The sequence below is a fragment of the Rhinopithecus roxellana genome, chromosome 14 (assembly GCF_007565055.1).
Source record: "Rhinopithecus roxellana isolate Shanxi Qingling chromosome 14, ASM756505v1, whole genome shotgun sequence".
Lineage (NCBI taxonomy): Eukaryota > Metazoa > Chordata > Mammalia > Primates > Cercopithecidae > Rhinopithecus > Rhinopithecus roxellana.
Window position 1 is genome coordinate 90,053,596 of NC_044562.1, and position 12,950 is coordinate 90,066,545.

At 40.8% G+C, this 12,950-nt stretch overlaps 1 protein-coding gene across 1 annotated transcript in view; it reads right to left on the reverse strand.

The window, feature by feature from the left end:
* Window positions 1-2,778: 2,778 nt before the first annotated feature.
* WDR12 (WD repeat domain 12) overlaps window positions 2,779-12,950 on the reverse strand; it is a 33,040-nt gene continuing 22,868 nt past the window's right edge. Inside the window, exons 9-13 of the mRNA XM_010386890.2 lie at window positions 6,227-6,367; window positions 6,030-6,135; window positions 5,444-5,576; window positions 4,567-4,639; window positions 2,779-3,114 (exon numbers count right to left, since the gene is read on the reverse strand). Of these exons, the coding sequence (XP_010385192.1) occupies window positions 3,037-3,114; window positions 4,567-4,639; window positions 5,444-5,576; window positions 6,030-6,135; window positions 6,227-6,367 (531 nt within the window). The 3' untranslated portion in view covers window positions 2,779-3,036. The remainder of the gene's footprint in view (window positions 3,115-4,566; window positions 4,640-5,443; window positions 5,577-6,029; window positions 6,136-6,226; window positions 6,368-12,950) is intronic.

Here is a 12,950-nt window from a genome sequence, read left to right on the forward strand (position 1 = left end):
CCAAGTGATTCTTGGGAGCATGTAAGTCCATGTAAAGCAGGCATCTCTGGTGTTCTGGTAGAGGAAAGGGGACCATTGAAAGGTCTCTTGGCTTTTGAGGGAAAGGCTATAGAGCAATATAAAAGGACTGAACAGGCATGTTTTGACCTCTCATATTCCTTCTGTTCAGGGAGTAAGATCTAACCACTTGAGTTAACAAAGGAAAGGAGTTTGGCAGGGACTGATCAGAGACAATCCTTGTCCAAGAGACTTGGTTGCTTACATTATATCTATCCCAAGGAAGAATGCCTGAACTATGAATGTATTTTGCTGTGGAACCAGGATTGGGAATAGGTGAGGACCAGTTCTGGATGCCATTTTTTTCTGTCTACTGCATCTGATAGGCTTCTTTACCTTTAGCCACCTAGTTTATACAGCCTACATTTGGTCAGCCCACGTTGGGTGAGTTAAGAAAGACATGATAAATAACTGCCCTTAAGAATCATTCGAAGACCATCCAAAACAGGACTAAGAATTCATCTTTGTCCTCTCAAAGTTAGATTTCCAGAGACTACAAATACAATAAAATTTATACCAATCAGCACAAAATGAGAAAAACAAGGATTCTGTGCATGAATTTTCTAGCCACCTTTATTCACTTTTTTGGCATTAAAATATACTTTAAGAAATGATAACTGGAGCTCTGGCTCTTGATCTATGTGAAAATGAGGACCATATCCCAGGGGCGGAGGGAGCCTAGGATCCTAAGCAATGTGGAACAAAAACTACACCAGCCCTGGACTGCCTCTGGTTTTCTACAGAGAATTAAACTCCTAACTGGTTCAACACACTGTGTAGCTCTCAACTGCAGCCAAGTATAGATACTGTTTCACAGACTTCTGCAACAGGAACATCATCTGAGATGTAATACCATCTAATAATGAGACCAAACATATTTTCCAAATATTAATAAAGGTTGTGAATGCCCTCCTTAAGGAATATCAATCCATTAATGATGGAGATAACAGTTTAAAAATACATTTACTTTAAATATTTTTATATAACACATGCATAAAGATAAATGCTAATGGTATCATAAAATTTGTAGAATGTTTATCTAATACCGATTAAAAGTTCTGTCTAAAGAATTTATTCTTATCTACACATGAGGAAAGATTAGGAGGTTACAGTGAAAACTGTATGCAATGCACATTTTTTTTTTTTGAGACAGAGTCTTGCTCTGTCGCCCAGGCTGGAATGCAGTGGCACAATCTTGGCTCACTGCAACCTCCGCCTCTCGGGTTCAAGCAATTCGCCTGCCTCAGCTTTCGAGTAGCTGGGACTACAGGCACATGCTGCCACGGCCAGCTAACTTTTTAAATTTTATTAGAGATGAGGTTTCACTGTGTTGCCCAGGCTGGTCTCAAACTCCTGAGCTCAGGCAATCCGCCTGCCTTGGCCTCCCAAAGTGCTGGCATTACAGGCGTGAGCCACCGCGCCCAGTCAACTGTATGCAATTTCTAAAGGATCTGACATATATTTAATATAAAGTACCTCCCTTAAAATATCTTGATGAATTCTTCAAAAATTGGCAATCACTTTTTAATTTTTTTTTTGAGATGGCATCTGGTTCTGCTGCCCAGGCTGGAGTATAGTGGTGTGATCTTGGCTCACTGCAACCTCCAGCTCCCAGGTTCAAGCAATTCTCCTGCCTCAGCCACCCAAGTAGTTGGGACAACAGGAGTGTGCCACCACACCCAGCTAATTATTTATTTATTTATTTATTTATTTATTTATTTATTTATTTTTAGTAGAGACAAGGTTTCACCATGTTGGTCAGGCTGACCTCAGGTGAGCCGCCTGCCTTGGCCACCCAAAGTGCTGGGATTACAGGCATGAGCCACCGTGCCCTGCCAAATCGACATTTTGTTGTTGTTGTTGTTGTTGTTGTTGAGACAGTGTCTCGCTCTGTCGCCCAGGATAGAGTGCAGTGGTGTGATCTCAGCTCACTACAATCTCCACCTCCCAGGTTCAAGCAATTCTCCTGCCTTGGCCTCTCAAGTAGCTGGGATTACAGGCGGTCGCCACCATGCCCAGCTAATTTTTGTAGTTTTAGCAGAGACAGGGTTTTGACATGTTGGCCAGGATGGTCTCAAACTCCTGACCTCAGGTGATCCACCCGCCTCAGCCTCCCAGTGTGTTGGGATCACAGGTGGGAGCCACCGTGCCCAGCCTACATTTTTTTTAAATGTTTTAAATACCCTCACAGCCTAATTTTCGAACATTTATTTTGCCAAAAGGAAACTGTGTTTCTAACTTTTTCTCTATTACAATTTTCATTAATCTTTTTGAACGCTTTTTAAAAATCGGTAACTTAAAAAAATCTGTCTTTAATAGAAATAAAAATCTGAACAATTAATTACTGGATTTCCAATATAACCTTTTATAGCATTTCAAAAACAAATCTTAATTCAGCCAGGCGCGGTGGCTCATGCCTCTAATACCAGCATTCTGGGAGGCTGAGGTGGGCAGATCACCTGAGGTCAGGAGTTCAAGACCAGCCTGGCCAATATGGCAAAACCCTGTCTCTACTAAAAATACAAAAATTAGCAGGGCATGCTGATGTATGCCTGTAATCCCAGCTACTCGGGAGGGTTAAGACAGGAGAATCGATTGAACCTAGGAAGCAGAGGTTACAGTGAGTTCAGATTATGCCACTGCACTCCAGCCTGGGCGACAGAACAAGACTCCATCTCAAAAAAATAAAAAAATAAAAAAGCAAATCTGAATTCAAATCAATACCTTTAAAGAGAAATGTAAAACTCAGTTTAATTTCCAGTTTGTATAGAGAATGCATGCCAGTTTATATTTTATAAACACAACCTATCTTATTATAAATGCAAAATAAGAAAAAGTGATACGCTAGCTGTTATGAAGGGTGAAAACATTATATAAACTTCAAAAGGCTGCTTTCTGCATCTGCATCTATGTAATTTCATGATTCTCTACCAATTTCATTTACAGAAATAATCTCTAGAGTCAAATTATTGTTCACTTTCATGCCCCCACATGGGAAGTGGTAGGTGAGTATCTGTAGGAATACAATTTATTGTCTGCTCCTCCACTCAGAAGTAGCTGTGTAAAAGGAGAGAAAAAGATAAGAAAACATAAGTAAATATAATTATTTCATATCATAGCTAAACCTAATTAAATACTAATGATTTTCATTACAAAAGGAATTATGGGTGAGCAGTTAACTTGCATTGAGAGTTAGTAAAGGGACCAACATTGTTTCACTACTATACTACAATACTGTATATTAAAACATTAAAAGCTATCATTTAAATTTGGTTGAGACACAATATGCTGTTGCACTTTCTATAAAGCATCTGCCAAGATATATAATAAGTTTGAAAGGGATATAGTTTTACCTATTAAATTAAAAGTTTTTAAAGGACAGCACATTAATTGCATATTACAAATTATTCAAGTAGCCCTAGGACTTATATTTGGAAAGAATTCTTAGGCAGTAAAAGCACATGTATATACATAAAAGTAATTAAATTGTAATTCTTTAAACACATTTTATAATGCAGACTTATGTAAGATTTTTCCAACCGGTAAACACTTTCATCCAATTAGTCTTAAATAGTGAGTTTTTAGATGTAAAATGTTTCATGAAGATACTCATGGGGACTAGGCACAGTGGCTCACGCCTGTAATTCTAACACTCTGAGAGGCTGAGGTGGGAGAACTGCTTGAGGCCAGAAGTTCAAGACTAGCCGGGAGACCACGTCTCTACAAAAAATTTAAAAATTTGCCAGATGTGGTGGCACCTGCCTGTAGTCCCAGCTACGCAGAAGGCTAGGGCAAGAGGATTACCTAAGCCCAGGAGTTCAAGCCTTAATCTCTAAAAATAAATAAATAAATAAGAAGATACAAATGGGGGCGGGAGGATTGCTTGAGCCCAGGAGTTCGAGGCTGCAGTGAGTCATGATTGCACCACTAACATTCCAGCCTGGGCAACAGAGGACCTTGTTTCTTAAAACAACAACAACAAAAACCCCACTATACTCAAAAGGAAAAAAATGCTCCAAAATTTCAAATTTACTATTCCTAGTATTATTATTGAGACAGGGTATCACTCTCTCACCCAGGCTAAGGTGCAGTGGCACGATCATAGTTCACTGCACTCTTGACCTCCCAGGCACAAGTGATCCTCCTGCTTCAGGCTCAAGTAGCTGGACTATAGGTCACATCACCATGGATAGCTAATTTTTAAATTTTTTGTAGAGACAGCATCTCACTATGTTGCCTAGGCTGGTTTTGAATGCCTGGGCTCAAAGAATCCTCCCACCTTTCCTCCCAAAGTGTTGGGATTACAGGCATAAGCCACTATGCCTGGCCTATTAAAGGACAAATTTGTTTCTTCTTTGAATAAGAGGTGAGATTTTATAAACAACATTAAGGGAAATAATACAGAATTATAAATATCAAATATATTGAAACTAATAAATTTTATAAATACAAACACCAGATTTATTCTAATATACTTTCCTCTTCATCAAATAACGAATAAATTCTTACCCCTGTGTCTGTCCAGTCTACACTCAGAACTTTGTCTTCATGAGCAGCCAGATCATAGAGAGGAGCCTTACAACTAAAAGATGAAAATATTAACATGTTATATGCCTTCAGTGTTAAAACAAACATTTGAATAATCACTTATACTTATCTGAAAACTTTACAGGGTTTACCAACGTTGCCCCAATAACCACTTAATCTTAAAATTCTGTTTATTTGATCACCTCTCCTCTTTTTCCTGTATCATTGGTAGACCACAGATACTTATTATAACAAAATATTCAGGAAAAACATGTTATTTCATTGTAAGAATTTATTTACAATTAAGCCCATTTTCACACTTCCTTGGCTTTTTTTTTAACCCCTAAACTATGGCCTTATATACTATTTGTCTAGCTATCTATATGCAAAAACAACATATTAACAAGAATTTCTTTTTCTTTTTGAGATGAAGTCCCGGTCTGTTGCCCAGGCTAGAGTTCAGTGACGCAATCTCGGCTCACTGTAACCTCCGCCTCCCGGGTTCGAGCGATACTCCTGCCTCAGCCTTCTGTGTAGTTGGGATTACAGGCGTGCACCACCATGCCCAGCTAATTTTTGTATTTTTAGTAGAGACAGGATGGTCCTGAACTCCTGGCCTCAGGTGATCTGGCTGCCTCAGCCTCCCAAAGTGCTGGGATTACAGGTGTGAGCCACCATGCCTGGCCAAAAATTTTTTTGATCCTGGCTTTTCTTTTGCATATCAGTATTTGTCACCTGAGGTTGTATAACCATGAGGCTTTTTTTACTCTTCTGGTTTTAGATAAGAATTTCAGTCTTCATTCCCTTTCTGTAACAGGTAATTGATATGTCTCTTTTGTAGATCATAAACAGAATGTACCTTCTTGTATCCCACAGCTTAACGATGTTATCTAAAGATCCTGAAATCAGCTGCTGTTCATGGGTAGGAGACCATTTTACTGATGTCACCCAACCGGTATGTGAGGTTAGGGACAACGACACCAAAGAACCATCTGAACAAAGCAAAAAAGACAAGTGTTGAAATTTACAAAACAGAATTAGGTAGAATAAACCCAAAAAATAATTGTAGAAATTTTTTTTTTTGAGATGGACTCTTGCTCTGTCACCAGGCTGGAGTGCAGTGGCACGATCTTGGCTCACTGCAACCTCCGCCTCTGGTATTCAAGCGATTCTCCTGCCTCAGCCTCCCGAGTAGCTAGGATTACAGGCACATGCCACCACACCCAGCTGATTTTTGCATTTTTAGTAAAGGCAGGGTTTCTCTATGTTGGCCAGGCTAAATCTCCAACTCCTGACCTCGTGATCTGCCCACCTTGGCCTCCCAAGTGCTGGGATTACAGGAGCCACCATGCCTGGCCATAAATTTCTTTTTTTGTACATCTCCAGTGAGATGAGAAATAGATATAATTCACGCATATTTTCTCCCAGTGGTTTACATGACTCACCTTTAGTTCGGGGATCCCACAGTCTGATATGCCTATCTGTGCTTCCAGATGCCAAACGTTTACAAAGTGGAGAATAGGAAATACAATTAAACACTTTATTTCCTGTCTGAAAAAGAAAAGGAAAGAACATTAACCATGGTAGACTAAAAACCAGCTCTAGAAGTTTAGCACTTAAAAGAACACTAAATTTGTCTTACCAAAGTTGACTTAAGACTGCCAGACTCAACATCCCACACTCTAATTGTATGGTCCCAAGAAGCACTGCAGATTTCTTCAGCATCTGACCACAAAACTGAGGAAACTGCTTCCATGTGGCCAGAGAGGGTCACTATGGGAGTCTAGAAAGGAAGACCCCCAAAAGGGGAAAGTGTTTTCATTACAGAGTAATTGAAACAATAATAGTACTTATTACTTACAAAGCCCATATGACAGAGACAAACTGCCCATCTTTCATACCCTGACTTATTTCTTCTTTCTTTACAATGGAATGGATATTTGTTTTTTATTTTATACAAGACACTGAGGCTGATAAAGATAACTTGCCCAAGGTCATAGAGCTTATAAGTGGCAGACTTGAGTCTGAACCCAAATATTACTCGTCTGTAGTCTTTCCACTGTATTCTGTTGCTCTTCATCTGTTCTACTTTTCATTTTGATCAGCATTAACACAAACTTAACTCTCCCAGCTGACAAATGTTATATTAAAGGTTAGTGCTGGATGGTTTCCGAATGGCCTTGGACTGATGGATACAGTTTCTCCCCCTTTTCTTCTTGCCTATAGTTCTCATAATAACTATAGAATATTCCGGGAATATAACAACATCCTGAGATAGGGAGCAACTGGCCAGCATAGCCTGGGGGCTCTATTCCAGCTCCTAGAAACAGGATGTCCTTCAAACTTTGCCCAGAGAGTCAAGTGACCCCAGGATACAAAAACCAGGGCAGGCTGCTTTTTGGGATCTCTCAGCTGTGCTGCAAGTGACACACATGCAGTTAACACTCCATTTGCCCCGGGCAGCTTTCTTGAGCCTTGGGGGACTGGCTCACAGTGGATCCTCGGCTTGTGTTGTCCCTTGCTGCCTATCTGTAAGTAATAAACCTATTTCATGTAACATGTTGCGTGTGTCCTCTTCCTCACCAGATTCAGGCAACTGGTAAAACTGCAGCCCAGGATGCGGTGGGTCAAAGTATTCACACTTCTATTCCTGGTGGCTGGCATATGATGACCTTTACTATCCTCCACTCAGTGGGAATCCTCCCTTAGAACTGGTTATTAGTGAAACTGCTTCACAGTTAACACAAAAAGCTCTGTGATCAGACAGATATAGGTTTCAGCACCGTCACTCAAAATATGCTGCCAATTTCTACATAACTCCTCCAGGTAAATTAATGTACACAGTTCACTTATTAATACTCCACAATCTCTAATGTCTTTCTAAACTAAAAGCCCCAAACTAGGTAACTAGGTAGAGTACCTACCTTAAATATAAGGAGTATATAAAAGAGAGTGGGAAGGGCCAGGCACAGAGGCTCATACCTGTAGTCTCAACGCTTTGGGAGGCTGAAGGAGGAGGATCACTGGAGCCCAGGAGTTTGAGAACAGCCTGGGCAACATAGTGGGACTCCATCTCTACTAAAAATATAAAATTAGCTGGGCTTAATGACACATGACTATAGTCATAGCTACTTGGGAGGCTGAAGTAGAAGGATCGCTTGAGCCCAGGAGTTTGAGGCTACAGTGAGCTATGATCACACCACCGTACTCCAGCCAGGCCCACTCCTGCAGTGGGTCACTGCACTCGGCCCACAGTTGTTTTAATAAGGGGTTGTTTTTACAACGCTTTATAATGGTAATTTAGGTTTTTGTGTGAACAAGAGAGATCTTGTCTCTCAAAAAAAAAGAGAGGAGGCCACACACGGTGGCTAAAATCTGTAATCCCACCACTTTGGGAGGTCGAGGTGGGTGGATCACTTAAGCTCAGGAGTTCAAGACCAGCCTGGGCAACATGTTGAAACCCTGTCTCTACAAAAAAATATAGAAATGAGTTGGCCATGGTGGCACACGCCTGTAGCCTCAGCTATCCGAGAGGCTTACGTGGGAGTACTGCTTGAGCCTGGGAGGCGGAGGTTGCCGTTAGCTGAGATTGTGCCACTGCACTCTACCCTGGGCAACAGAGTGAGAGTCTGTCACAAAAAAAAAAAAAAAAAAAAAAAAAAAACCTAGCCGGGCATGGTGGTTCACGCCTGTAATCCCAGCACTTTGGGAGGCCGAGGCAGGCGGATCACCTGAGGTCAGGAGTTCAAGACCAGCCTGACCAATATGGAGAAACGCCATCTCTACTAAAACTACAAAATTAGCCGGGCGTGGTGGTGCATGCCTGTCATCCCAGCTACTCAGGAGGCCGAGGCAGGAGAATCGCTTAAACCTGGGAGGCAAAGGTTGCAGTGAGCCGAGACTGCACCATTACACTCCACCCTGGGCAACAAGAGCGAAACTCCATCTCAAAAAAAAAAAAAAGAGAGGAAAAGAATTCTGGAATCGGGGATAGTCAATCTACTTTTATATAACTTTGCTACATTTAACTTCCTTAAATATTGCCTCATCTGTAATATTAAGGAGTTATAACTGGATCAGAAAGCAAACTTTTTCAGTAAAGAACCAGCAAGTAAATATTTCAGCCTTTGGAGACCATATACAGTTTCTGATGTATATTTTTCTTTGCTGAGTAGTATTCTGTTGTATGAATAATACCATAGTTTTTTTTTTTTTTTTTTTTTTTTCCTGAGACGGAGTTTTGCTTGTCGCCCAGGCTAGAGTGCAATGCATGAGCTTGGCTCACTGCAACCTCCACCTACTAGGTTCAAGTGATTCTCCTGCCTCAGCTTCCCAAGTAGCTGGGATTATAGGTGTGTGCCACCACACCTGGCTAACTTTTCGCATTTTTAGTAGAGACTATTATTTTGCTAAAATCCAAATTTTTCTTTGCTTTTTTTGAGACAAGCAAGGTCTCACTCTGTCACCCAAACTGGAGTGCAGTGGTGCAATCATAACTCACAGCAGCCTTGACTTCCTGGGCTCCAGTGATCCTCCCACTTCAACCTCTCAAGTAGCTGGGAATATAGATGCACACCACCATGCCTGGCTAATTTTTAAATTTTTAGAGATGGGGTCTTGCTCTGTTGCCCAGGATGGTCTTGAACTGCTGACCACAGGTGATCTGCTGGCCTCAGCCTCCCAGAGTGTTGGGATTACAGGTGTGAGCCACTGCACTTGGACCACAGTTGTTTTAATAAGGGGTTGTTTTTACAACACTTTATACTTGTAACAACCATCCTTAGCTCTCTGCAATACAAAAATAGGTGACAGCCAAATTGGCTGCTGGGCTGTAATTTGCCAACTCCTAGACCAAATGATCCCTGAGGTCTCTCTTCCAGCTTTAAAATTTTCCTGAAAGAAGTAAAGGAACCTGATAGAGGAGTGAGAAACAGAACAATCTCTGATGTGATGTAAAACAAAATGAAAAGGTGACACAGAGGTAATCAGAAAGCTCTAGAATAGAAAATGACATGGTAAAAACAATAGGCAAGCTGATCATATGAATAAGCTATACCATTCCTAGGCATTTATTTACCCAAGAGAAATGAAAACAGGTTCACACAAAAACCTAAATACAAATGTTGATAGTTTTACTTATAACTGCCAAACTGGAAACAATCAAGTATCCTTCAGTTGGTGAATGATTAAACCAACTGTGGCATATCCATACAACAGAATACTACTCAGCATCGATACCCCCGATAACTTCAAAAAACGTCAAATGCTTTATGCTAAGTGAAAAGGGCCCGATACAAAAGACTCTATACACTAAACTGTGTGATTGCACTTATATGATTCTGGAAAAATTATAGGGACAGAGAGCAGAGCAGTGGTTTTCAGAGGATAGAGGCGGGAAGAGAGTTGACAAGAAGGGGCAATATGAGTTTTCAGGGATGATGGACTATTCTTTTTTTTTTTGAGACGGAGTCTCACTCTGCCGCCCAGGCTGAAGCGCAGTGGCGCGATCTCCGCTCACTGCAAGCTCCGCCTCCTGGGTTTACGCCATTCTCCTGCCTCAGCCTCCCAAGTAGCTGGGACTATAGGCGCCCGCCACATCGCCCAGTTAGTTTTTTTGTACTTTTTAGTAGAGACGGGGTTTCACCATGTTAGCCAGGATGGTCTCGATCTCCTGACCTTGTGATCCGCCCGTCTCGGCCTCCCAAAGTGCTGGGATTACAGGCGTGAGCCACCATGCCCAGCCGATGGACTATTCTATATCTTGGTTGTGTAGCAGTTACATGATTCTATATATTCATCAAAACTAAAGAGTTATACACCAAAAAGTGAATTTTCCTCTAATAAAACTTTTCTTTAAAAGTAGAAAAGTCAATGTTGGCATTGTCACTACAAACTAAGTGGAATAGTAGTACTGGAGGGAAAAAAAGCAATTTTGAGAATTATGGAGGAAAAAACTTTATTGTATGTTAATATATGAAGCAAATGACAGGTGAATGAACTGGCAGCATTATTCACATTAACTCATTTCAGGCAGTAGAAAGAAATGCAAAGAGAAGACACCTATTTTTGATATGTCTTATCTCTGTTTTCTATTATTTTGCTAAAATCCAAATTTTTCTTTGCTTTTTTTGAGACAAGCAAGGTCTCACTCTGTCACCCAAACTGGAGTGCAGTGGTGCAATCATAACTCACAGCAGCCTTGACTTCCTGGGCTCCAGTGATCCTCCCACTTCAACCTCTCAAGTAGCTGGGAATATAGATGCACACCACCATGCCTGGCTAATTTTTAAATTTTTAGAGATGGGGTCTTGCTATGTTGCCCAGGATGGTCTTGAACTCAAGTGATCCTCCAGTGTTGGCTTCAAAGTACAAGTGTAAGCCACCACCTTGGGCCCCAAATTTTTCTATTATTTCTAACACAGCAACATTTTCATTGTAATTGGCACTTCAAGGTTTTCTGGCATGACTTAAATTAATGATTTATGAATGTATAAATTTAAACCCTATAAAAAGCTAAATGATTTCTCAGGAAAAGCCAGCGAAAGGGGGAAAAAAGCTAAATGAGAAACTCAATATACTATTATTTCTTTCAAACAAAATGAACTATGGGAGCAAGCTTACAAAAGTATGCACCTAGAAATAAATGGTATCAGCAAAGCAGAATGGGAGAAAATACTGAAATACATATATTTAGCAAAAAACTTGAATCCAGAATACATAAAGAACTCTTACAAATCAGTAAGTAAAAAAAAAAAAATAAATAAGTAAAAGAGAGCCGACACTTTTAAAAAATGGGCTATGACGTGGGAGGACTGCTTGAGCCCAGTAGTTTAAGACAGCTTGGGCAACAAAGCAAGACACTATCTCTATAAAAAAATGAATAATAACTTAAAAATTAGCTAAAAATATGAACATTTCATAATTGAGTATCAAAGATCCAGGGCTTAATAAGAGTTAATCATGACTTTAATAACTGACCATATCAAGTGCTGGTAAAGATGTGGAGTAACAGCTAGGCATGGTGGTTCATGCCCGTAATCCCAGCAATTTGGAAGGCCGAGGTGGGAGGACTGCTTGAGGCCAGGATTTCAAGACCAGCCTGGGCAATATAGCAAGACCCCATATCTTAAAAAAAAAAAAAAATTAGCCAGGGCATGGTGGCACGTGCCTGTAGTTCCGGCTACTCAAGAGGCTGAGGTGTGAGGATTATGTGAGCCCTGGAGGTTGAGGCTACAGTGAGCCATGATTATGCCACTGTACCACTCCTCTCAAAAGGGGGGAAAAAAAAGGTCCATCAAAAGAATAATAAATAGCTGGGTGTGTTGGCTCAAGTCTGTAATCCCAGCACTTTGGGAAGCTTTGGGAGGCTGAGGCAAGCAGATCACTTAAGCCCAGGAGTTCAAGACCAACCTGGGCAACATGACAAAACCCAGTATCTACAAAAAAAGAAAAAAAGAAAAGGAAAATTAGCTGGGCATGGTGGCCTGCGCCTATAGTCCTAGCTACTCAGGAGGCTGGGGTGGGAGGATCACCTCAGTCTGGGGAGGTTGAGGCTGCAGTGAGCCATGATCAGGCCACTGTACTCCAGCCTGGGTGATAGAGTGAGACCTTATCTCAATAATGGATAAACTGTGGCATATTGATGCTGCAATGGAATGCTATGTATTAATGAAAAGATCTATCTTACAGATATCATATGAAATTTTAAAAATAGGCAAAACTAATCTCAGATGGCGTAAGTCAGAACTGATTAACTTTAGTGAGGTACTGGCTGAGAGGCAGGCTAGAGGGAGACATCTAGGGTATTGGTAAATCTCTATTTTTATTTGGGTACTAATTACTTGAGTATACATATTTATAAGAATTCATTGAGCAACATTTAAGCTGCATGCCAAACTTTAAAAAGAGAAAAAAATGGCAGAGCATGGTGGCTCAAATCTATAATCTCAGAACTTTGGGAGGTGGAGGTGGGAGAATCACCTGAGGCCAGGAGTTTGAGGTTACAGTGAGCTATGACTGTGCCACTGCACTGCAGCCTGGGCAACTGAGAAGACTTTGTTAAAAAAAAAAAAAAAGAGAGAAAGAAAAAAAAAAAGAGCTACCTTCTCAGTAAAAAAGCTTTTATAACTCAGGAAATCTTTTCCTACTCAGATATGTTCTTTAGAAGTTTGATCAGGGATATACATGAATATAAACTAACACTGGCACAATATCCAATTGGTAAGGCATTTCTAGGTTTACTTTTTATTTTATTTTCTGAGACAGGGTCTCGCTCTGTTGCTCAGGCTGGAATCCAGTGGCACAATCTTGGCTCACTGCAACCTCTGCCTCCTGGGCTGGGTGTAGCTGGACCACAGGTGCAAACG